At 31.9% G+C, this 21487-nt stretch overlaps 3 protein-coding genes across 6 annotated transcripts in view; 1 reads left to right on the forward strand and 2 right to left on the reverse strand.

Annotated features, from left to right (window-relative positions):
* The window catches only part of LOC127064697 (heterogeneous nuclear ribonucleoprotein K), a 146806-nt gene extending 142197 nt beyond the window's left edge, over positions 1–4609 (reverse strand). For both annotated transcript variants that reach the window (XM_050996139.1, XM_050996140.1), the window contains exon 1: positions 4306–4609. The gene's annotated coding sequence lies outside the window, so the exon portion shown is untranslated. The remainder of the gene's footprint in view (positions 1–4305) is intronic.
* A 647-nt stretch (positions 4610–5256) lies between these two features.
* LOC127064699 (uncharacterized) lies at positions 5257–10563 on the reverse strand. 2 transcript variants are annotated; one of them, XM_050996144.1, is made up of 3 exons: positions 10239–10563; positions 6227–6442; positions 5257–6139 (listed from the first exon to the last, which is right to left on the reverse strand). In XM_050996144.1, the coding sequence occupies exons 1-3, from the start codon at positions 10352–10354 to the stop codon at positions 5872–5874; spliced, it is 600 nt and encodes a 199-aa protein (XP_050852101.1). In that variant the 5' UTR covers positions 10355–10563; the 3' UTR covers positions 5257–5871. The 2 variants fall into 2 exon arrangements, with proteins under 2 accessions (XP_050852101.1, XP_050852100.1); XM_050996143.1 differs by lacking the exon at positions 10239–10563 and adding an exon at positions 6599–7015.
* Positions 10564–17881: 7318 nt separating this feature from the next.
* LOC127064876 (pupal cuticle protein 20-like) lies at positions 17882–21270 on the forward strand. 2 transcript variants are annotated; one of them, XM_050996507.1, is made up of 5 exons: positions 17882–18019; positions 18793–19003; positions 19487–19669; positions 20143–20391; positions 20756–21270. In XM_050996507.1, the coding sequence occupies exons 1-5, from the start codon at positions 18011–18013 to the stop codon at positions 20863–20865; spliced, it is 762 nt and encodes a 253-aa protein (XP_050852464.1). In that variant the 5' UTR covers positions 17882–18010; the 3' UTR covers positions 20866–21270. The 2 variants fall into 2 exon arrangements, with proteins under 2 accessions (XP_050852464.1, XP_050852466.1); XM_050996509.1 differs by having other exon boundaries at positions 17885–18019; positions 18796–19003.
* Positions 21271–21487: the final 217 nt, after the last annotated feature.

Here is a 21487-nt window from a genome sequence, read left to right on the forward strand (position 1 = left end):
TTTTTTTTCCTATAAATTTCTACGTTACTATATATTATAATATTGATTTGGTCACTAAGTATATCGTCGAAATTAGCAGTATTTTGTATTTAAAGATACAATGTTGTAAATACACACGTATAATGTAGCTGTATTTAGGATGTTTTATTAACAATTTTGACGTTAAATACTTATTAGTCAATTTGATAGTATACTATAGTATAATAACGTCGAAATATTTGCAAAATTTTATATTTACGTTAATAACATTGCATTCAAAAATTTTTTATAGAAAATTTCGATACTTTTTCTTCATCAACTCAATATTACTATATAATGTATGATGTACTATAATAATGTCGATAAATTTTTTAAATTTTATATTTAGATAAATGCTGTATTTTTAGTATTTTTTACGACAAATTCCGATATTACTGTAGTATAGTATAGTTTTGAATTTCTCAATAAATAATATCAATATTTTACAAAAATATCAAAACTGCTATTGTTTGCTATATTAAATTCAATATTGTTTGTTGACATAATAAAATACTGAGAACGTATATTACTTATTAGACATATTTATCTGGAAACATATTTACGTATGTAAATGGTATTCTGTATGTAAATAAGTATATATGTATATATATATAAAGTCCATTAAATCTAATGGACGTTATAGTACAAGTTAGAGAAACAGTACCACGCATATACAAATACATAGGCATATCTAAGAAAGACACAAGAAATAGGAATAAGGAGACTGACGCCTATTCTTGTTCTAAATTCCAAACAATTAACTAGACTGTGACTGAATGTTACGTAAAACCGTTGAAGAAATTCAAGAGAGAACAAAAGACGATAGAGAAAACGATTCACCAAAACGAGAAGCATTGTTATCGTTATTCGAACGTTTGTAATAACTTGAAAGAACATAACCTCAAAATAAGTTCTCGCGAAATAAAATAAAATCGAAAAACCGACTGAATATAAACGTCTGGTCTTTAACGATTTTATGCAACTACTTTTTCTCTTTATTTTACTCGTTTTTATTTTCCTTTCTTTCTACATAAGCTATCGTCCATGTCACATGACTTAATTTCTCCTAAAAACGAAACAAAAAAAAATTAAAAAAGTAAAAAAAAGGTGAGATACAACTCGAAGATCGCAAGATATATATATATATCATGTATCTAACGGTCCTGCGACTTCCGTTCATCTCAATACAGTTCATGAAATAACATGAAATACTACAGAAAATAGACGCGCTCATTCGCAGGCACGAATTTCCACAATGAAAACTGGTCACGTAAAATCGTAACACCGTAATACCCGCGTTCCAAGGATACACGTTTTGTATTCAAAATACTTGTTTACTCTCGACTGGTTTGTCTACGCGTTGGTCGGACACAGTAACAGCGCCACACCAAAGCAATAGAAAAGCTTTTTCGACGAATAAATGAACGGGGAAAAAAACTACATGGATTCTAAAATCAACTTTTCTTTTCTACTTTTCTTAAATGTGATTTACAAAAATATAAAAAAAAAAAGCTCGTTTTTATCATAATAGAAAAAAAAAGAAAAAGTAAAACGTCTGTAAAAGATTATTAATAAAAATTGAATCTAACAAAATATTATTCAACGAAAAAGAGAAAAAATTAATATGAATTAATCAAAGTATATTTTAATAAGGAACGATATGATATGGGATATTGGTGATCCTAACTATGATCCGAAAAAACCGAATATAAAACTACGAAAAAAGAAAGTAACGAATATTTTTCTAACAAGTTCTTTAGATATCTGTATCTTTCGTGCAGTTATTATTATCCAAATACCTCCTACGAAAACTCATGATCGTGTTCGAAAGCATTCCAGTGTAATACCTTACACGTATAGGTGTTGTCGATGGTAAGTGAAGGAAGAAGATGGCGAACGTTGATCGATCCCACGCCATTACTTAACGTACCCACATATATATGCTTATATATATTGTATATATATACACTTATATATATATATAGTGTTTAATATGTATATACTTATATATATTGATATATATGCTTATATATATATATATATATCGTGTATATATATACTTACATACACTTGTTATGTGTGTGCGCGCGCATGCGTTGTACTCTGTACGCATATAAAAAAAAAATAATTAAATTTTTAATGAAAATAAATAAAAAGAAGAGAAAAACGAAAATAGAGAGGAAAGAATAAGAACCTGGTCGCAAAATTTGTCGAAATCATTTCAAATTCGTTGAAACGATTTCTTACGGATAAGTGTTTATTGGCAAGTCACGTGACTTGTTACCAAAGAAGCTACATGTATACGGCCGAGAGCTAACCTACGCGAGAGTATAAACGCAAGAAATGCTATAGCGCAGATGGTTGCATGCATTCGCAAAGTCTCTCTTTCGAGGTCATCGAGATTCTCCGACGTGCGTTTCGTCGGTTACGCTCGAGTTTCTTAAGACTAACGAGTCTAAGAGAGAGGAATAAAAATAATGCTGATAACGATACATTAATTATTTTAATAAAACCTTGGATCATGAAAGAGAATATTTTCTGAAAAATATAACATACGCATATAATGTTAATATCAGCATATTATTGTATCAACATATTAGTATATCAACGGATTAGTATATTCACATTTATATATAATGTAGCTGTAATATATATGTAATGTGAAATATCAACATTATATCAATATACATACACAAATGTTGCTGTATACCCATATGTGTAACGTTGATATCAATTATATTCTATGTAAAAAAATTCTGCGTGTGTGTGTGTGTAAAATATCCATATATCAAACGAAACAAGCACTTATTATTCGTTCGGAATAATTTAAATTTTCTCCCATCTTGTTACTACGCGCATGTGTTCTATAAATACCTAACCTCAAATTTCGTTCCATCAAAATTTATCCATAACAAATCGCCAAATAGGAAAAAAAGACAAAAGAAATCTTTAAGGTATATAGATGGAAAATAAATTGGACAAACCTAAAAAGAAAAAATAACATTACGTTCGTTGCGATTGAAACATTACAGTCGAGCATAAACAGATAATAAAATTGTGATCCATCGTGTTATCTTTCACGATAACACGACGGACATACGCAAAGAGGAGGAAGGAGAAACGACGACGACGACGACAAGAGAAATCCTCGTGAAGTAGCGCTGATCACGCTGTCTTTTTCTAATGTGTGTAATTCTTCCCCCTATGCCCCACCCACCTCTTTTTTAATCCTAGTCCAATAAAACGAGAGCAGAAAAATTTGTAACCGAAAGAATAACAATGAAAGACAATCATCACGACGACGATAACGATGATTATGATGAGATGATGACGATACGACGACGACGACGACGAGGAGGAAGAGGAGGAGGAAGAGAAGGAGGAGGACTCGGCTATTGACGAGATTTTCCGAGACACGTTGTAATGTTCCGATAAACGCACGAAAGAATTCGAACGAATTCCGACGGAAGAAGCCGAAGCGAACTGCCGGAATTATCGACTTTGGCTGTCGACCCTCGTCGTCGTCGTCGTCGTCGTCGTCGTCGTTGTCGTCGACGACGTCGCCGTCATTGTTGTTATCGTATAATACGGTGCGACGCCTCCTGGAAAAACAACGTGCAACGTCTAGTCTATAAATTTCAAACTCGCTTATTTGTCTTCCTCCCTCTCTCCTTCACTCTCTGTTTCTTTTATCTTATATGAAATATTGTATTCGAAAAACAAGGAAATAAGGAAAAGGAAGGAAATAAAATTAAAAAAAAAAAAAATAACAAACGAAAAAAAGACAATCGAAAACTTGTATACAAGTTTACGTGTTCCATCCTACAACACTGCATCGAATTGAAGAAGAACGAAACGATCGTAAGGACAGGAAGGAAGGAGGCAAAAAGACGACGAACGAACGACGAACGACGAACGACGAACGACGAACGACGAACGAACGAACGGACGCGCGCGCGCGCGCGCGAACGCGAGCGTGCCCGCCAGTGGCACAAAACTAACCCCCAAAAAGTCGAGTAACGTCGGCACGCCGTTACTCCATTAGCGAAGTAAAAAAACGAACGTGCTACGTGTACAAAGTCGTTTACCGTTTTAACTTTTAACTCGACGGAATATGCCGGGAACGATGAAAGAGAGAAAAAGATAGAACGAAAGACAGAAGAAAAAAAAAAGAAGAAAAAAGACGAGAAACGGGCGAGCAGGACGCTTTTTCACTCAACACTTGAAAATTATTTAACGAATAACGTACAACGTCAATCTTCCACGGCACAATGATTTTTGACTTACCCGTTATAGCGGCACAGTTAGTAGGCACGCAGAAGACTGCTAAAAACCGGATCAATTCTCCTTCACAAACACGAAAACTTCGGCAGGCAATCACGGGGCACAATGGCGAGCCGCCTTGTGCGATGCGCCGGACGGACCTAATGCTACTGCCATCTGCCGACTTACCAGCTGTACTTAACCAAGCTACACGATTCGACGAAATGGACCAATCAACGTTGAGCTTGCCTTTACGCGGGAACTCGCTTGGCGCGAATCATTCGTCACGTTGTCGCTGCTGCACCATCGCTATGTGTAACCACGATCGCCATTTTTTATCTACTTTATCGTTCTTTTACTTTTCAATATTTTTCATAAAAATTAACATCGAACGTTTTTAACTCGAATGAATCCAACGATATTTTTGTATATTAATTATTCTAAATGTTATTTTGTTTGTTTTTTCTTTTTTTTAACTAAATTTTAAATAAATTTCACTTAAAAAAAAATATCGACCGTGATAAATCGTATCAGACAAAGTTCTTTTTTTGTTTTAAATTGTCTTATGATGCAAGACGATCAAGATAAGATAAATATTACAAAAGATATGCAATCACACGGAAAGAAGTTACAAACGAACAGTAAAAAATATGAAGAAATCGAAATGAAAATTTTTCATGCTAATCTATCGAAAGAAAGGATTTTGTTCGAAATAGAAGAAATGAAAATGAGAAACGAGATGCTCAAGGTTCGATTAAGAAATATTCACGATAATTATTTGTCCTGCGTAATATTTAATAATCAACAAAAATACGAGGAAGAAATTCGCGAGAAATTTGAAAAGTTAACGATCGAACAAGATAATTTGAAGGAACGTTTGATCGAATACGAACGATCAAAGGAAGAAAATGATGAAAAGATCAAAGAATTATCTATAACAATAGAGATAGAAAAGGTAATTAATATAAAATACCCTTTTATGAGATTAATTATAATTATGATAATCATTTTGTTCTTGTGTAAATACACTCTATAAACGAGATGTTACAATTAATTTAATAATATTTCGTAGAAAAGAAATATAGCTTTACTTCGTAAATTAGAGAGAGCATCGAGAATGAAAAATATCTCGCAAGACTTACGAGATAAAATTAACGTTGTCCTAACCAACAAGTCATCAAATGAAATCTAACAAAATTGACGAATTAAGTAACATTTATGAATACAAAATCATTTTCTTTTACTACGGCATAAAAATGGACAATTTACTATGGCAATAAACATGGTCAATTTAATATGACATAAAAATTGACTATGACACACGACCTATAAATCGGTATGACCTATAAATCATATAAATAAATAAATAAAATTTTTTAATGGAAATTGAAATACTTCCACCAATCCCTTTTCAACATATTTTGAATTCTTTCGTTTATCGTCACACCATAAACGGTCTTTTTTCTTGATCATTCATGATCATTCCATAAATAGAGATTCTACCTCTTTGTCTTCATACTTCTTCTCTAACAATTCGATTGAAATCCTTTTATCTCGTATTTGCAAACAAAACGACAAGAGAGTCTCGATTTAATCTCCTTCCAATACTCGAAGCAAATGTTGCAACTGCTCGACTTGATTTTCCAAATGTTCTTGAATCATTGGAGCACGGTGTAAATTCTTTGCTATTCTGTTACCGGTAGTGCACACCTTAGTTCTATCATTAGCCAGTTTCTTCATTAACGTAGCATTTTCATTCTCTATTTCAGTCAACCATTCCTCTAGTTTTTCACTTTCCATCTTAATCTTTTCTGCGTCTAGAGATCTCAAATGTAATTTAACATCTCCAGGTGGTCTCCTATATATATATATGTATATATACACATAATAAATATTACTACAGTAATAAATTATTTATAAAATGAACTAGAAATTCTTAGCATACCAAACAGTTTCATTAGCAACTGTATTTCCTGCCTCTTCGGACAGTTTGGAAAGTTTCGTCAATCCAGCTTCCAATGAACCCTCTTGATATATTTCCTTCAATTGATCGTTCATTTTCTCCAACAATTCATCGACCATAGCTTTATACAATTTACGACCGAGCGAAGAAGATGGCTGTTTTTTAATGATAGTCAATAATTCGAGAAACTCTTCCTTACTGAAACAATAAACAAAATTGTTTTGCTCTCTTTGAATTCTTTCTATTTCATATAATTATATACAGAACAGAATAATTTTTATTCGTAAGTTATAAGTAATATTAAGTAATAATATATGTTTCTATCTCTTGTATATAAATGTATATACCACATACCTAAAGAGAATAGATACAGTATTAATATTAACGATATATCTAGACATAACCTTATTCAAGCTTTCAAATTTGCCGGCATTCTTCTCAACGTACTTATATACAGAAACACATATATACGATCGCATATTATATGCAGTGTGTAACTTTACGTGACGTAACACACTTGTACATATAGACAATGTTTTCAAAATAGACCGTATTCCAAACCAATTAAATTATCTTCTTACACGTGCACAATCGATACAGGACTTACATGAAGTTTGGTAATACTTTAAATAATTTAAATGGTAAAAGTGTTATCGGAGTTTATGTGAACTCTGTAAAAATGGAAATGTATGCACATGAATCGTATCATAATGATCAAATTTTGTTTCTTTTTAACCTAACTCGAAACAAACTTTCCTAAGTTCCCCACTTCTACCGAGGCTTTCAATTCCACGAAGCAACGCTGATATATATCGGATCCTTCTATCGGATTACGACAGCAGACAAACAATGGATACTAACCGATTGCGTAATCATTGGAATTTCTAAAAAGATTAAACCTGAGAATGATTTTATCATGAAAGTTAACCTGTAAAGTAAACTTATCTATGGTATAAGAATATTTAATGATAATAAAAGTTGATACAAATGAAACTGTTAATTAAGCCAAAAATGAAGATAATTGAATCTTTTTAATTTTCTAATTTCTAATCAAACACTTAATAATAATCTTATCATAAAAATATTGACCTATAAAGTAAACTGTTGTAAGGATGTACTTATTGATAATAAATTGATACTAATGAAGTTGTCAATTAAATCAAAAGTAATGATAATTATCGAATCTAATCTCCTAATTTCTGATACATACATTTTAAGAATATATCTTAAGAACAATTTTATTGCGATAGTTAATCGGAAAGGTACTCATAATATGTGCTAAAAACATGCATTAATATTAAATCGATATATTAAAATTATTTAATTGAAACAGTAATTAAAATTAAAAATTAAAAAATAAAAATTAAGATAACTATCGAGTATAATTATCTAAAAATGATATATGTATATATATAAATACATATATATATATATACATAAATAAAATATATAAATATAATATACATAAAGAAATTTTATATATATACATATATAAAGAATAAAAAAAATTACAAATAAGAATTTCAATTTCATAAAATCTTACCAATTCTAACTAATAAAAGAAACAATTTCTTCAACGTCGATATAGTATACTCGATCAGGCCGGGACTGGTGCAATTTGATATCAATGCTACATATTTGCATTAGTCCAGACCTAACTGAGTACACTAATCATTTCTTTTCAACTTTCAACTTCAATAATGACGACGATGATGATGACGACCCTTTTTTCACAGTGTCTATTATATGACCATGACAAATGACTATTCTTTTTCCTTTTGTGAATTTAATTTTAAGACTTGAAAACACTGTATAAGAAAAAAATAAAACAAGAAATTTTCTTCGTTCTACGATCTCGATCGATCGACAACCGGCACGATATTCACAATGCGAGGGTCGCTCCAACAACTGCGGCTTCCGTTGACGATATCTCTCTCTCTCTCACACACACACACACACTCTCTCTCTCTCTCTCTCTTTCTCTTCCTTTCGTAGTAGTGTAGTAATACTACATATACACGCTTAGGGTCCTTTGTTTCCTCGAACATTTCATGGAATTCCTCGAAGGTCAACCGGTATACCAGCGTTGCTGAGTTTCTCGGAAGAGGAAATAGAAGGAGGACGATTAGTAAAGAAGTTTAAGAGAAGGAGATGAGAGGATAAAATCTCTTTAACGGTTGTGATTCTTAGAATGAGAAATGTATAGAGAAAGAGAGAGAGAGAGAGAGAGAGAGACGCGTAATCCTTTCGATAGTGACCGAAGAACTCGATGGCCACGTCAGAGAACGAAAGAACGAAAGAACGAACGACGAATTAACATGCGAGTCGCGAAGGCCAATGACATCGAGTGACACCATCGTCCCAGCGACCTCAACATTTTCTTCCCCTCCACACGATATTCTTTTGCTTGAGATCATATCGTTTGTAACTAGGTAGATATAACGTACTTTCGAATAAATATCCGACATTGTGAGAGACTAATTATTTCGTCAAAATTTTTGTTCCACGATAAAATAAATATAATCAGGATTTATACGTTTTGCGACATTTTAAATAAGTGATTTTGTAAATTTTTCTTCTTTTTATTTTTTCCACGAGGAAAGAAAAAACAAATATGTACACGAAGATTATACGATTTTTACATTTCAAATTTATAAATAATAACATTTGTACAATTTTCACATTTGAAATTTTGCGCCTTATAAATGCAACATTTATACGATTCTTACATCATCAATTTCGCGTCTTACAAATTTATAATCTTATTTTTCCAACGATCTACTTTATTGCCGTCATTTTAAATCTTTTTCGAAAACCGCGAAATGTCAAATATATTTCTTTTATAACATTCTGATTAATTTTTCAGGAAATACTGCTTACAAATGATTCGATGGAACGACCAACGTGTACACTCATGATCGAACGATGCTAATGCAAAACTGTGACCGCCTTTTTTCGTTCCTTTCACTTGAGAGTCGAACGCGGAAACATCGTTGTAATCGACCATCATTTTGCTGAGGTTATGATCCATTCGATACGTAATACTAAGGCGAGAGTTAATAAACTTTGTCGAAGTATCTTGCGGGTTGATTAATTTTATGTTGATTAGAAGGGGAAAGCATTTATCACTATATTGTAATTAAATTTATATGAGTAAATGCATTTCCATTGAAGAAAAGTCAAAAAATAAAATACTTTAGATTAGAAGGAAACTACACATAGTATTCGATATGATACGTTCCAGTACTGATTACTTCTTCCTGGAAGCAATCATGAAGCAAGAAACTTCCGGTCATGCTTATATAGCTATAATTATAAACCTTGGGAGAGAGAATATCTTTGAATCCTTCCCAAAATTATTTTCAATATTGTCATTACTTAATATATGTAACATTTCCATAAGTATTATTCATCTTTGAATACATAACTTGGTTTATTTAATTCACGTTACAATGAATAGAGATAAAAATATGTATTTTTTTTATATAATAACTTTATACAATTTTCTATTTATATCTACCTCTTATAATAATCCACGTAACGTCAAACAAACTTGTATCTTCAACTAAAAACTATAGAAGTAATATAGTAAAGAGGTCATGTAATAACACAGAGCATAGAATAATTGTTTGTCTTTATATAAGAATAGATTCTAGTTTAAAATTCACCTCTATTCAACTATGCTGTCGTCACTGATGAATCATCTTTGTTATAACAACTGTGATTTGCATTTTAGATATATACTTGACAAAGCGAACATTTTCTTGTGAATTCATAAAGGCTATTATGGGTAACATTTCAATAGAAACAAAGCAGATGTCATGGTAATAATTAAATAAGTTAATTAAGAATAGTACGAGTATAAATCTGTTCTATTTTCTTTATGAGAAAAAGAGTGTCAAAATTTGAATAAAGTTTGTAAGAAACTTTTATTACATAAAAGAGACTTCGATTATATAAATCTAACTTATAGACGATTATATTTATAACTCACCTAACAGATTCAGAGATGTTTTCAAAACTCTTAGTGATAGCAAGTCGAAAAAGAAGCGCGTTGTTTGCATGAGGCACTTCGTTTTTCTCACTCAAAACTTCTTCCTCTTGCGACATGTTTGACTCTTTCTAACCTATAAAATTCCTTTCTCGATTTCCACTTCGCCGTAACCCAAATGGAATCTTAATGTTGAAGATTCAACGTTGCATTCTTACTTCTTTCGAACGTATGTGAATTCCTCGAAAACATGGAGATACGTCACAACCAGCCGCAATGAAACAAACCAAATTTCCATCGACGCCGTTGACTGTGTAACGAACAAAATTTTTCAAATATTGCAAGCAAAATAGTCGAGATGGCACTGCTGTCAAGAAGCCATTACGAGATCTACCTTATCGATCATAATGTTTCAAATATTTCTTCATGAATGTAAGCCTGGTGACGTTCTCTATTAAAATATAAATATGTTTTATTATATTTGGAAAATAAAGATAGTTTTTTAATGAAAATAACAAAAATTGTGATATTTAAAAATAAAATCTTTCATAAAAATAAATATATTTATGTAGAGATTAGAGTTGTACAAATATAAATAATTAAATTTAGATTATAATATTACATAAATTTATACTTATGTAGGGTGTCCAACTCAATCGAAACAGACTATATCTCCTAAACAATTAAAAATAGAAAAAATGTTATACGTTAAAGTTAAATGGTATGCATGATATGTAAATAAGTTTATGTATTTTTATGCATCGGTTCATCAGAAAAATGCAACTGCATATTTGTTTTTAATGGAAACAAATTTTTGACCACATCATTTGATGCAGTTTTTAATGTTTAACATAAAAGTATAAATATACTTATACCCTAAACTTAAACGTATTAATTAACGTAACTAATCTTTTCTGAATTATTTAGGTCTGTCGTCAAGTATTAAGAACGAGTAATACCACGAGTAATGAATACTTACTAATAAAAAATATAATTTTACATTAATATTAGTAGCTATTTTATATTTACCGATTTCTTTTTTTCTTTTCAACCATTTAGAAGATACAGTCTTTTTCAGTTGCGTGAGATACCATGTATATATAAGCGTATATAAAGTTGTGACATACACATATACGCGCGCGCACGCGTACATATATACGTAATGTAAACGATATATAATTATACATACAAGTCTTAACAATTTGTTTTTTTTTGTCTTTTTTATCTTTAAAGACATTCAATCTATCAATCATGTTACAATGACTGAAATTCATAAACAGCTGTCGTGATCTACATTTTTGGTTTCACATTCTCAGTGAAATTTCTCGTTGGTAATGACGATTATGTATTCAACAGGTTACGTGTGCTTAGACAATCACGTTAGATCAAAGCCATTGATGCTATGCTACATCTCCATCCTCCAACGGAATGTCGAAGAAAGTGACTTCGTGGAAATTTAATGGTTGATGATCCCCGATCGATCTTTCACAAGACAAACTCGTTACTGAAAGTATCGTGAGTTACATTAGCGATCTTACATAATTGTATGTATCATTTCTACGAAAATTTATTTATCTTGAAATTAGCAGTATCAATCGATCTCATTATTTTATTATACATGTAATATTAAATATATAATAAAAATCGGAAGAAACTTAAAAGAAAAAAAAAGAAAAACAAATAAAATAGTGAAAGGAGAAAAAATTAGATGGCGTAACAAAAATTTTGAAGGAAAATGATCTACACGAGTTCAGAAAAATATTGGGTCAAAAGTTCCAAAGTAATTTTAAAAATCAATTACTTTTTTTCCGAGACTTTTTAGACTAATTTTTTTTCGAAATACAAATACAAACTACAAATCTAACTTTTATAACTATAAGGCTAATTGCAAGCCTAAAAAGTCTTGAAAAAAATTAATTGATCTTTAAAAACATCAAGAACTTTTGTATCTTGTAAAAAAAAAAAAAAAAGAGAGAAAAGTAATTCTCAATACAAATTACAGGAAGACAAGAAAAATACGAAAATATGTTCGATCGAATGTGTTATAATTCCATGTCAAACTCTAGAAACTTTTCACTCGGCCGTTCGTAAATTGGACTTGTCTTCTCACATCATAAATACGTACGTACGTATGTATGTGTAAAGTAGGAATGGTATCCGGTAGGTATATTCGTATATACATAGTTCGATGAAATATCTCGGTGAACACATTGAATATGAGAGCTATTCAAAAAGATGTCGTAATTCCTTTGGTACCAGCAGGTACATTTGGTAACCGGACGTAAAGAATCAAATCCGTGTTCATTTCTACGTAAGATTAGATACACGAAGAAAAAAAAAGAAGAGGAAAGAAGAAGAAGAAGAAAAAGGAGAAGAGCATATAAGCGGAACAAGTATAGATATATTTCCGTATATCTATCTCGTATCCGCATTTAAAAAGACTCTATACGTCATTCGGTAGGTAAACAACATTTATCAATCGAGTCATTCAGCGTTGCCAAAAAGATTTATATACGAAGATCATCGTTAAGTCTAAAGTAAATACTGAGATAGATGCGACCGGAATCAGTAACATTTGATAGCAAATGAGATATAGCATTACCAATCGCATCTTGGGACATTCTTTCTCTCTCTCTCTCTCTCTCTCTCTCTCTTTCTCTCTGGTTCTTGAGAGTTCACCGGATCTTCCCCCGTTCGCTCTTATGGTAGATATCCAAGGCGAACCAGGTACATATCAGCATCGTATGTTCACTCTCAAATTGGATCATCTTTTGAAAGGGACGCATTCGTGTCGAGATCGACTGCACCCCTAAATCAAAGGTCATACTGATCCAATTCAACTAATAAGAAATGAAGGATCGAATAAAAAAAAAGGAATAAGAATAAAAAGGAACGATGGCATCGGTAACGACCGGTCTCTCTTACTCTTACTAATCGTCAACATCGGGCGAGAGATGTTCCAACGCCATTTTGAAATTATGCAATTCGTACAGCCTGAACTATATTTTTTTTTCTCTATTACACGGAACGCGCGCGTGAAAAGGCTTCGGGGCTACCGATGAGCATCCATTCACTTCATCGCTTCTTGTCTATCTTAACGCTTCTTTTTACCGAGATATTACTTTTCAAGAATTAAATCCCATACGGGACCTTATGCGCCATGATCTTTACCATTATACTTTCGCGATATTTCGATATTTTCTTTCTAATGAACTAAGTTTGATCGTTTTTTGTAGATGTTAGGATCGTTATTATAATTATATCTCTTTTTTTTTTGAGACAAACTTGAGATGGTTGTATACAAGTAGCTCTTACGAGTAATTCATATTTATTATCTTTTTAAGCGTTTGTGGCAGATTTTGATTTTCAGAATAATCAAGAATCAAATGAATTTAACAATCCAGATAGACAAACTTGTACGACTTGTTTATTATGTTATACAGGGTGCACCAAAACTTCCTATGCTCGTACTTTTAATGAATCTGAAAAGGGAAATTAGCTTAAAAAGTCTCGAAAAAGGATAATTAATCTTTAATATCAACCAAGAACTTTTGGTCCAATGTACATATAATTTAAAATAGAGACATTATATCATAAAATATAATATTATTATACAGCTCGTATTTTACAACTTGCGATAAAAAAATTTGTTCAACTCGTTGCATTGTCCTAATAGATCAATAACAATTCCTTCCCCTTTATTTTTTATAATATCTCTCTATGGTCTCTCATCTTGTACTCTCATCCAGCGTGTAATCCTTGTTGTCGGAGAATCGTTGCGTCAATACCAAAGCGTAAGAAATCATCCAGACCGCAGCTTTTTTCTTTTCTCTCTCTCTCTCTCTCTCTTTCTATCTCGACCTCCGGCCGTCTGTTCGCGCTCTTTCGAAACGATTTGACTCAAGCGAGTGCAAGAACACAGGCGAAAAAAGGGTTACGGAGTGGCAGGTTACAAGAATTGGCATTGAGTTCAATCTAAATTTCGCAAGAAGAAGAAAAAAGAGAACAAAAAATAAAATACAATAAAATTTAATTGATACGTCGATCGATAAGTTGATCAAATTAAAAATTGGAAAAAAATCCATTATTATTTCTTCATTTTCGAGCGCCATCTTTCAACGTCATCGTCGTTATTAACACCTGCCATTACAGTTTCTCGTTCGATCGATCTTTATCATTAAAAATTATTCCTTTTTTGATTAGAAACATGAACCATCTTATTTCCTATCACGATATTCGATTCTCGCTTAAGAATAAGAAGAAGAACTAGTTCAAAGAATTCCCGGCAAACGAGAACCTAACCTCTGGCATAACACGAGCAGCAAGATAGATGAATGCGAGGATAGGAGCGCGCCAAAAGGGCTGGGTCTTCTCAAAGAATATATATCCGTGCTAGGTGACTCGATGATCCTTTTAGAAAGCAGCTCACTTGCTTTGTGAACCCCGTCTGAGGAGCTACAATACTATATATCTACATACACATTGTTTCAAACGATCTTCTAGCATCCTATTATCGAGAACGAGACTCACGATTGGCCCGATTTTTAATCGAGCCGCACCCCCTTTACCATCCGTTAAATCAAATATCTCTTGATTCTTCCTTTCTAGATGTGTATTGAAAGATACGTACGTGTTTGTGTGTATGCATGTATATATGTATATATATTGTAGGAAATCATCTTTCTATTTGATCCTCTTTGATCCTCTTTGATCCTCTTTAATTTTGATTACTCGAATCAATCCTTCTGATGATTTCATTTCGTTTTGTAATTGACTGGAATGGTTTCCTTTTCATAATAAACTTTAGGCTTATCAAAAAGTTTTTTTTTTAGTTTAACAGATAATTACTTATATAAGGATTTATACAATCGACAACGTACTTGATACGATTTAATTTGTTTGTCTCTGAGATATTAAAATTTTTTTTATGTTTATTGTTATTGTATAAGTAACAAATATTTGATCTACATCGAAAAATTTTGTTTCAGTTTAATATTTAATTATTTATATGTATAAGAACTCAGATGAATTTATAAAAGTTTCTATAAAGAAAGAAATTATGTACATTGTTAATTTAAAGTAATTATGAATAGTATAATAATCTTATTTTTATTTCAAAAATGGACAGAATTTTTGTCTAATTCTGTTCTAATATTATATTCTCCTATGTGTGCCTACATATTTGAAAATCATAATATTTTTAAATATTTATTTAAAATAAAAAATACTGGTATTAAAGGTTTATTGAAATTAAAAAATACTGATATTAAAACAGAAAATTATTTAAAAACATAAATTTCAGGCCAATAAGTTTAGTAAATCGTAACTTCTGAATTGGATTTCCAAATGATGATTATTACTATATCGCAAAGAAAAAAAAGTAAAAAAAAAAGATAATCATTTTTCGAAAGTTTTAATTTGCTATATTCTTTATAAATAAAAAAAAAAAGATAAGAAAGATCGAGAAAGTAAATCCTCAAACAAAAGAAAATCATAAGTATGCGCACGATTTCTATATACGTATATATATATATATATATATATATATATATATATATATGTATGTAGCATAAAGACTGAGAATCGAAAATTTCACTTTGGAATTAAGATCGAGTAGAAATCTTGAAGTTAAAATGCAGACCATTTACTAGTTGTTATATCATCCAGCGTGATGCTTTCAATCGCTGTCTAAAGATGATCCTGTCAGGTGAAATGACTGACTTCGGTCACCTCATATGATTATATGAATGTATACATATATTATCCATCATATTATATGCATATGTAAAATAAAATAAAAAAATATATATATTTATTATATATATATTCATTATATGTATATATGTATAAACAGTGGAAAGTTAAAATAAAATGTAAATTAGACAAATAATTAGTATAAAAAAATTCTATAAAAATAAAGGAAACATTTTATCATTTCTTTTTTAAACAACCAATCTCTTATATGTCAATGACATATTAAATAACATCACCATATTACAATCAAAAATTTATCTTAATAAATAATTGAATATCTCAATAGATCTAAATTAAATAAAAAAGTAAATAATTTATTCGAATACCAAATGAAATGTACATAAAGTCAAGGTTTCATTTCCCCTCTTTGTCCCTTATAACCTCCGCCATCTTGGTACCGATCTACCGTACACAACTTCCGTGAGAAATAATAACGAGGTAATGGGATAATGATTGCTCAATGAGAAAGAAGAAACGATTTTTCATTTCTAGAGTTGAAACTCGGGGATACTTCGATAAAGTATGAAATTCTCCATAAGAAAATCTATGAAGCCCGAATAGATATGACGTTGACGATGATCTAGCAGCGCGTTAAAATCGTCGACGGACCAAATAAGGGAAAATGGTGTTGTACCAGTAACAGTAAAAGAATCATCATCATCAGCAGCAGCAGAAGAAGAAGAAGAAGAAGAAGCCAAAGTAGAAGAGAAATATTCGTTCCTTCTACACATTTACAAAGAGAAAGATTTCTAAAAGTAAGTTTAACGAGCTAAAGACGGAATAGGTTTGATCTAAAGACAGAAAGTCGATTATTGGAGGGAAGAAGCGATCGAGAGTAGCGTGGGTACCGTGACCTGAGAGATCAGAGGAAGAAAAAAGAGAAAAAAGAAAATAAAAGAAAGAGAGAGAGAGAGGGCAAGAGAAAGATAAATAGAAAAAGACAGAAAGGTAGAGAGGTTTGATCATTAAAAGAAGAAGAAGAAGAAGAAGAAGAAGAGGAGGAGGAGAAGTTACGTTCCGATCAGTAATATACTAGACGATTTGGAGCGCGTTCTCTTCTAATACGTAGACGACGCATTACACGCACCATCTTTCTCTTTTTCTCTTTCCCTCCCCCTTCTCTCTTTCTCTCTTTCTAGAAACAGAAAGATGTGCAACGCATCTCTTACGTAATAAGCAAGATATCTCAACAGAGAGTCGGTTGCAGGAATCGACGTGCGTTGGTTGCTTGGTTGCTTACTTGCTCTCTATAAGCTGCGGATGATGATGATGCGACCCCGGTCGTAATATCTAACGAAGAAAGGCCGATATAATTACAAGGAGGAACGCGACTGCATAATATAGGTATGATGTCTCTCGTACTTCTTCAACACCGCATCGTGATCCTTTCTTCTTTCTTAGTTACTACTACCATTTTTTTCTTTTTCCATTTTTTTACGCGGTTATCGTCTCTCTCTCTCTCTCTCTCTCTCTCTCTCTCTATAATGATATAGAGTCAGTCAGTCACATTTATAGCGGGTTACTTGATGCATTCTCATGACGATCGCTCGACCTTCAGATTTGTCGGGAGATGCCCGCCGATCTGTATCATCCGACTTGCGCAACTACCCTCTCATCTATTTCTCTCTCTCTCTTATACACAGGACGTTCATCTCTCCTACTCTTCTTCTCTCTGTTCACGAAAGACATATTCATCTTCCATCTCTCTCTTACTCGAGAACGCACGCGAGGACTCCTGCTGGCGTACTTCATCAGGGTGTTCTTCTTCTTCTTGTTCATCGGGCTACAATCACAAGCCCTCCCCTTCGACTTGGTGGGAGGAAGACGATCCAAGGATGGATCGAGTATATAAGAACGCTTGATTCGACCTGGATCTGTACAGAGCAATTATCGCCGAGCAATTATCGCCATCGTTTCACGATACATCATCTCTCGTCATCTAGTGTTCAAAAACGTTGCTCCTGCAGGACTCGATTTCGCGAGAACCCTAAAGGATTAGCAAGAATCCAACTGGCAGCGACATGAGACCGGTAGGGATTTACTCTCATCACCATCATCGTCGTCGCTGTTGTTGTTGCTGTTTTTGTCTCATTTCCGAAATTCTATTTAGTGTTCTGTTACACGAAATCAGTGTCATCATTCGCTTCACTTTCTTTTTGTCTTTATTTATTATTCTCTATTTTTGATTTTGTTTTTCATCAATTGAAACTTGCAAGTGATCTTAAGAATCTTTTAGTGTATCTTTATTCAAAATTTTTTCCTGTGACGAACTTTATTCAATGATATTGATCATTAAATGTCTCCATTTTGTTTCTTATATAGATCAGACTTTTCTATAAACTCTAAATAACAATGTTAAGAATTTATAAATTATTTGAAGATAAAATTTGTATTGCAAAATATAAAAATATTAAAAATTTCATCATTGGAATTTTTCATTTTATTTGTTTTATGTAGATCAGGATTTTGTATAAATTCTAATAATAATGCTAATAATTTATAAATTATTTATAAATTATTTGAAGATGAAATTTTCATTGCTGTATAAAAATATTTAATTTTTGATCATCAGAATTCACTATTTTGTTTTTATACATCAATATTTTCTAAAAACTTTAATAACAATGTTAACGGTTTCTAAATTATTTGAAGATCAAAATTTACATTGAAATATGGAAATGTTTCAATTTTTCTATTTAATAATGAATCTAATATTATGTGTGTGTGTGTGTGTGTGTGTGTGTGTGTAATACTTCAAATATAACAATAATATGCACAGATGTGAGAAAACTTTGTTTTTCAGCAGCTTGCCGTGACGTTGCTTGCCTTAGCAAGTGCGTGTTACGCAGCACGTTTGGAGAACACGTATCTTCCACCTGGTAGTGCAGGAACTGCAGGTGGAGCGGGATTTATCCAGGCGCCAAACAGGGGTAGTGGTGGTCCTGGTAGACCAGGTGGTTTTGGACCTGGCGGAGGTGGTGGTGGTGGTGGAGGTGGTGGTAGTTATCCTGGAGGTAAGTTATTCTAAAAATATCCTAATTTTCTAACCGAAGTAATAAAAACTGGAAGTATTGTGCTATAAAATATTTCAAAAGTTTAATACTAAGATACAAACATCTCAATTTCTTTCTCCAAAAATAATATTTGAAGTACTCGATCTATAGAGCAAGTTCGAAATTTTAATTTTTAAGTAAATATTTATAAAAGCTCTAATAGATATGTTTTGATACCTAAGTTTGAAATATTTAAAAAAAGATCTAAAATTTAGTATCTTCTTGTAAAATATTTAAGAAACTCAAAACTTAGGTACAAACATATCTCAGTTATTAATAAAAAATCTGTAGAATCCAGATTTTTAAATAAATATTTAAAAAAAAGAATCTAATAGATATTTATACCTAAGAGCGAAGAATCTCAGAAAATTCATATAAAACTTTAGAACATAGAGAATCATTTTTGATTCTTTTGCAAAACATCTAAAATATCTAATATATCAGGTGGTGGTGGAGGTGGTGGAGTCAGACCAGGTGGTGGTCGAGGAGGTGGCGGAGGAGGACCTGGAGGTGGTGCAGATATACCGATCATCTCGTTCAATAACGAAAACAGCGGGGATGGTAATTATCAGTTCAGCTATGAAACAGGAAATGGTATTAGTGCACAGGAAACGGGTCAGTTGCAAGGTAAGCTATCGTCTATAGAAATCCAAATATACACACATTTTTCGCGCGCACACACATTTTTCATTTCCCAATCATCTCCTTTCGTATTACTGTTGTTTTCAAAGTGTTGCGTTACATCTTTGCCATTGGCCTCGAACACCATTGTTTCGTTTCGATTCGTAAATAGCCGTGATCGGTAAAAGATAGTCTTGGAATAATGATGAAGATAGTAGGTAACGTATTCTTAAGAAGAGAATCCAGGATATATATGATGGTATAAGTAACTATGGAAACAATTTGAACATAATCAAAACTGACATTTTTATAATAATCATTAAAAAATTCTTTTAATTAAAATATCTAAGTTTCTGAAATCATTCCTAATCATTATTACAAGAGTTTATTTAATATAAGCAAGTTAAAACATATCTGACTGTAGCAAATTGTGTAATTACCAGCAATTATGACACCATTCAATTCTTTTTCTTTCTTAGGAGAATCTGAAGCGGTGAGTGGCTCGTTCTCTTACACTGGGCCTGATGGTGTTCAATATTCGATCACTTACACTGCCGACGAAGAAGGCTTCCATCCACAAGGTGCTCATCTTCCAACACCTCCTCCTATTCCACCGGAAATTCAACGAGGTGTTGAACTTTCTCTTGCTGCTGAAGCAAGAGGAGAAAATCAAGATGGTGGTGCTGGTGGAGGTGGAGGTGGATACCAAGGAGGTGGTGGCTACAATGGTATGTTTACTTTTTTTTATATATATAATTAATTTCTTTTACACACGCAGACACACTTTATTTTTAATATTTTAAATAAATATTATTTTAATTAAAAAAAATATATATACATTTTTAAATATATAACTATATATAAGAGTAATATATATAGCAGAATACTATATATAGTATATTATAATAAATATATATAAGTTATAAACTCTATTATACACACACGCGCGTACGCGTACACACACATATTTATAGTTTTTAAATATAAATATAATACTTAAATAACTTATTCTCAAGACAATTTGATTTATTTTTATAAGACGATAGGTATCTTCAAAAATATTTACAAAGTTTGTACTTCGTAATTCAATAGGTGGAGGCCGTGGAGGAGGAGGAGGAGGAGGTGGTAATCGTGGAGGCTCCTATCAAGGTCCGAATTCTTATCAAACGAGCTCGGGTGGTGGTGGTGGGTATCAGTACTGAACATTACATTCGTGAAAATGATAACGACGAAGTGATGTCCACTAGTAAACTCGTTTTATTGCAACGATTGCATTCTTAAGCAGATTTATGTATATAACAATTTATCGTTCATGGTAGTAGACATACAATCCTTAATTTTTTCTTTTCTATTTTTTTTTTTTTTTTATTTATACAGAGGATTCTCTCTATTTTTCTATAACATTTTTAGTATTATACGATGGCTTCGCTCAAAAACTATAGTGAATCAAATACACTATATAGTTTGTATTTCTTTTTTTTCTTTTTTATTTTAACGAATTCGTGAATTTTACTATAATAATCGTAAACTGTTTTATAAAGATATACATATATATTAATATACATATATATAATATATATATACACACACACACACATATATATATATATCTTAATATTATACTTCCTTGAATGTGAATCATTATAGCTACATCTATATTATTGAAAAACCATTATTGTGAAACATCATATCATACTGGTATATAAGTTTTTTGATCAAATATCAATAAATCTTTCTTTAAGATTAAACACAAATACACGCGCGCGCGCGCGCGCATACACACACACACATATTTATTATGTACACTTATTTTGTATACATAAA

The sequence above is a fragment of the Vespula vulgaris genome, chromosome 6 (assembly GCF_905475345.1).
Source record: "Vespula vulgaris chromosome 6, iyVesVulg1.1, whole genome shotgun sequence".
Classification (NCBI taxonomy): domain Eukaryota; kingdom Metazoa; phylum Arthropoda; class Insecta; order Hymenoptera; family Vespidae; genus Vespula; species Vespula vulgaris.

What these genes read in the sequence shown, in the direction of transcription:
- LOC127064699 (XM_050996143.1), bottom strand. Translation starts at nt 6,723, where the DNA reads ATGCGATCGTATATATGTGTTTCTGTATATAAGTACGTTGAGAAGAAT. An exon ending in ACTGTATCTATTCTCTTTAG is followed by an intron (nt 6,443 to 6,598) that starts GTATGTGGTATA and finishes TTATTGTTTCAG; the next exon opens with TAAGGAAGAGTTTCTCGAAT. An exon ending in GTTGCTAATGAAACTGTTTG is followed by an intron (nt 6,140 to 6,226) that starts GTATGCTAAGAA and finishes ATATATATATAG; the next exon opens with GAGACCACCTGGAGATGTTA.
- LOC127064876 (XM_050996507.1), top strand. An exon ending in GGAAACGGGTCAGTTGCAAG is followed by an intron (nt 19,670 to 20,142) that starts GTAAGCTATCGT and finishes TTTCTTTCTTAG; the next exon opens with GAGAATCTGAAGCGGTGAGT. An exon ending in AGGAGGTGGTGGCTACAATG is followed by an intron (nt 20,392 to 20,755) that starts GTATGTTTACTT and finishes GTAATTCAATAG; the next exon opens with GTGGAGGCCGTGGAGGAGGA.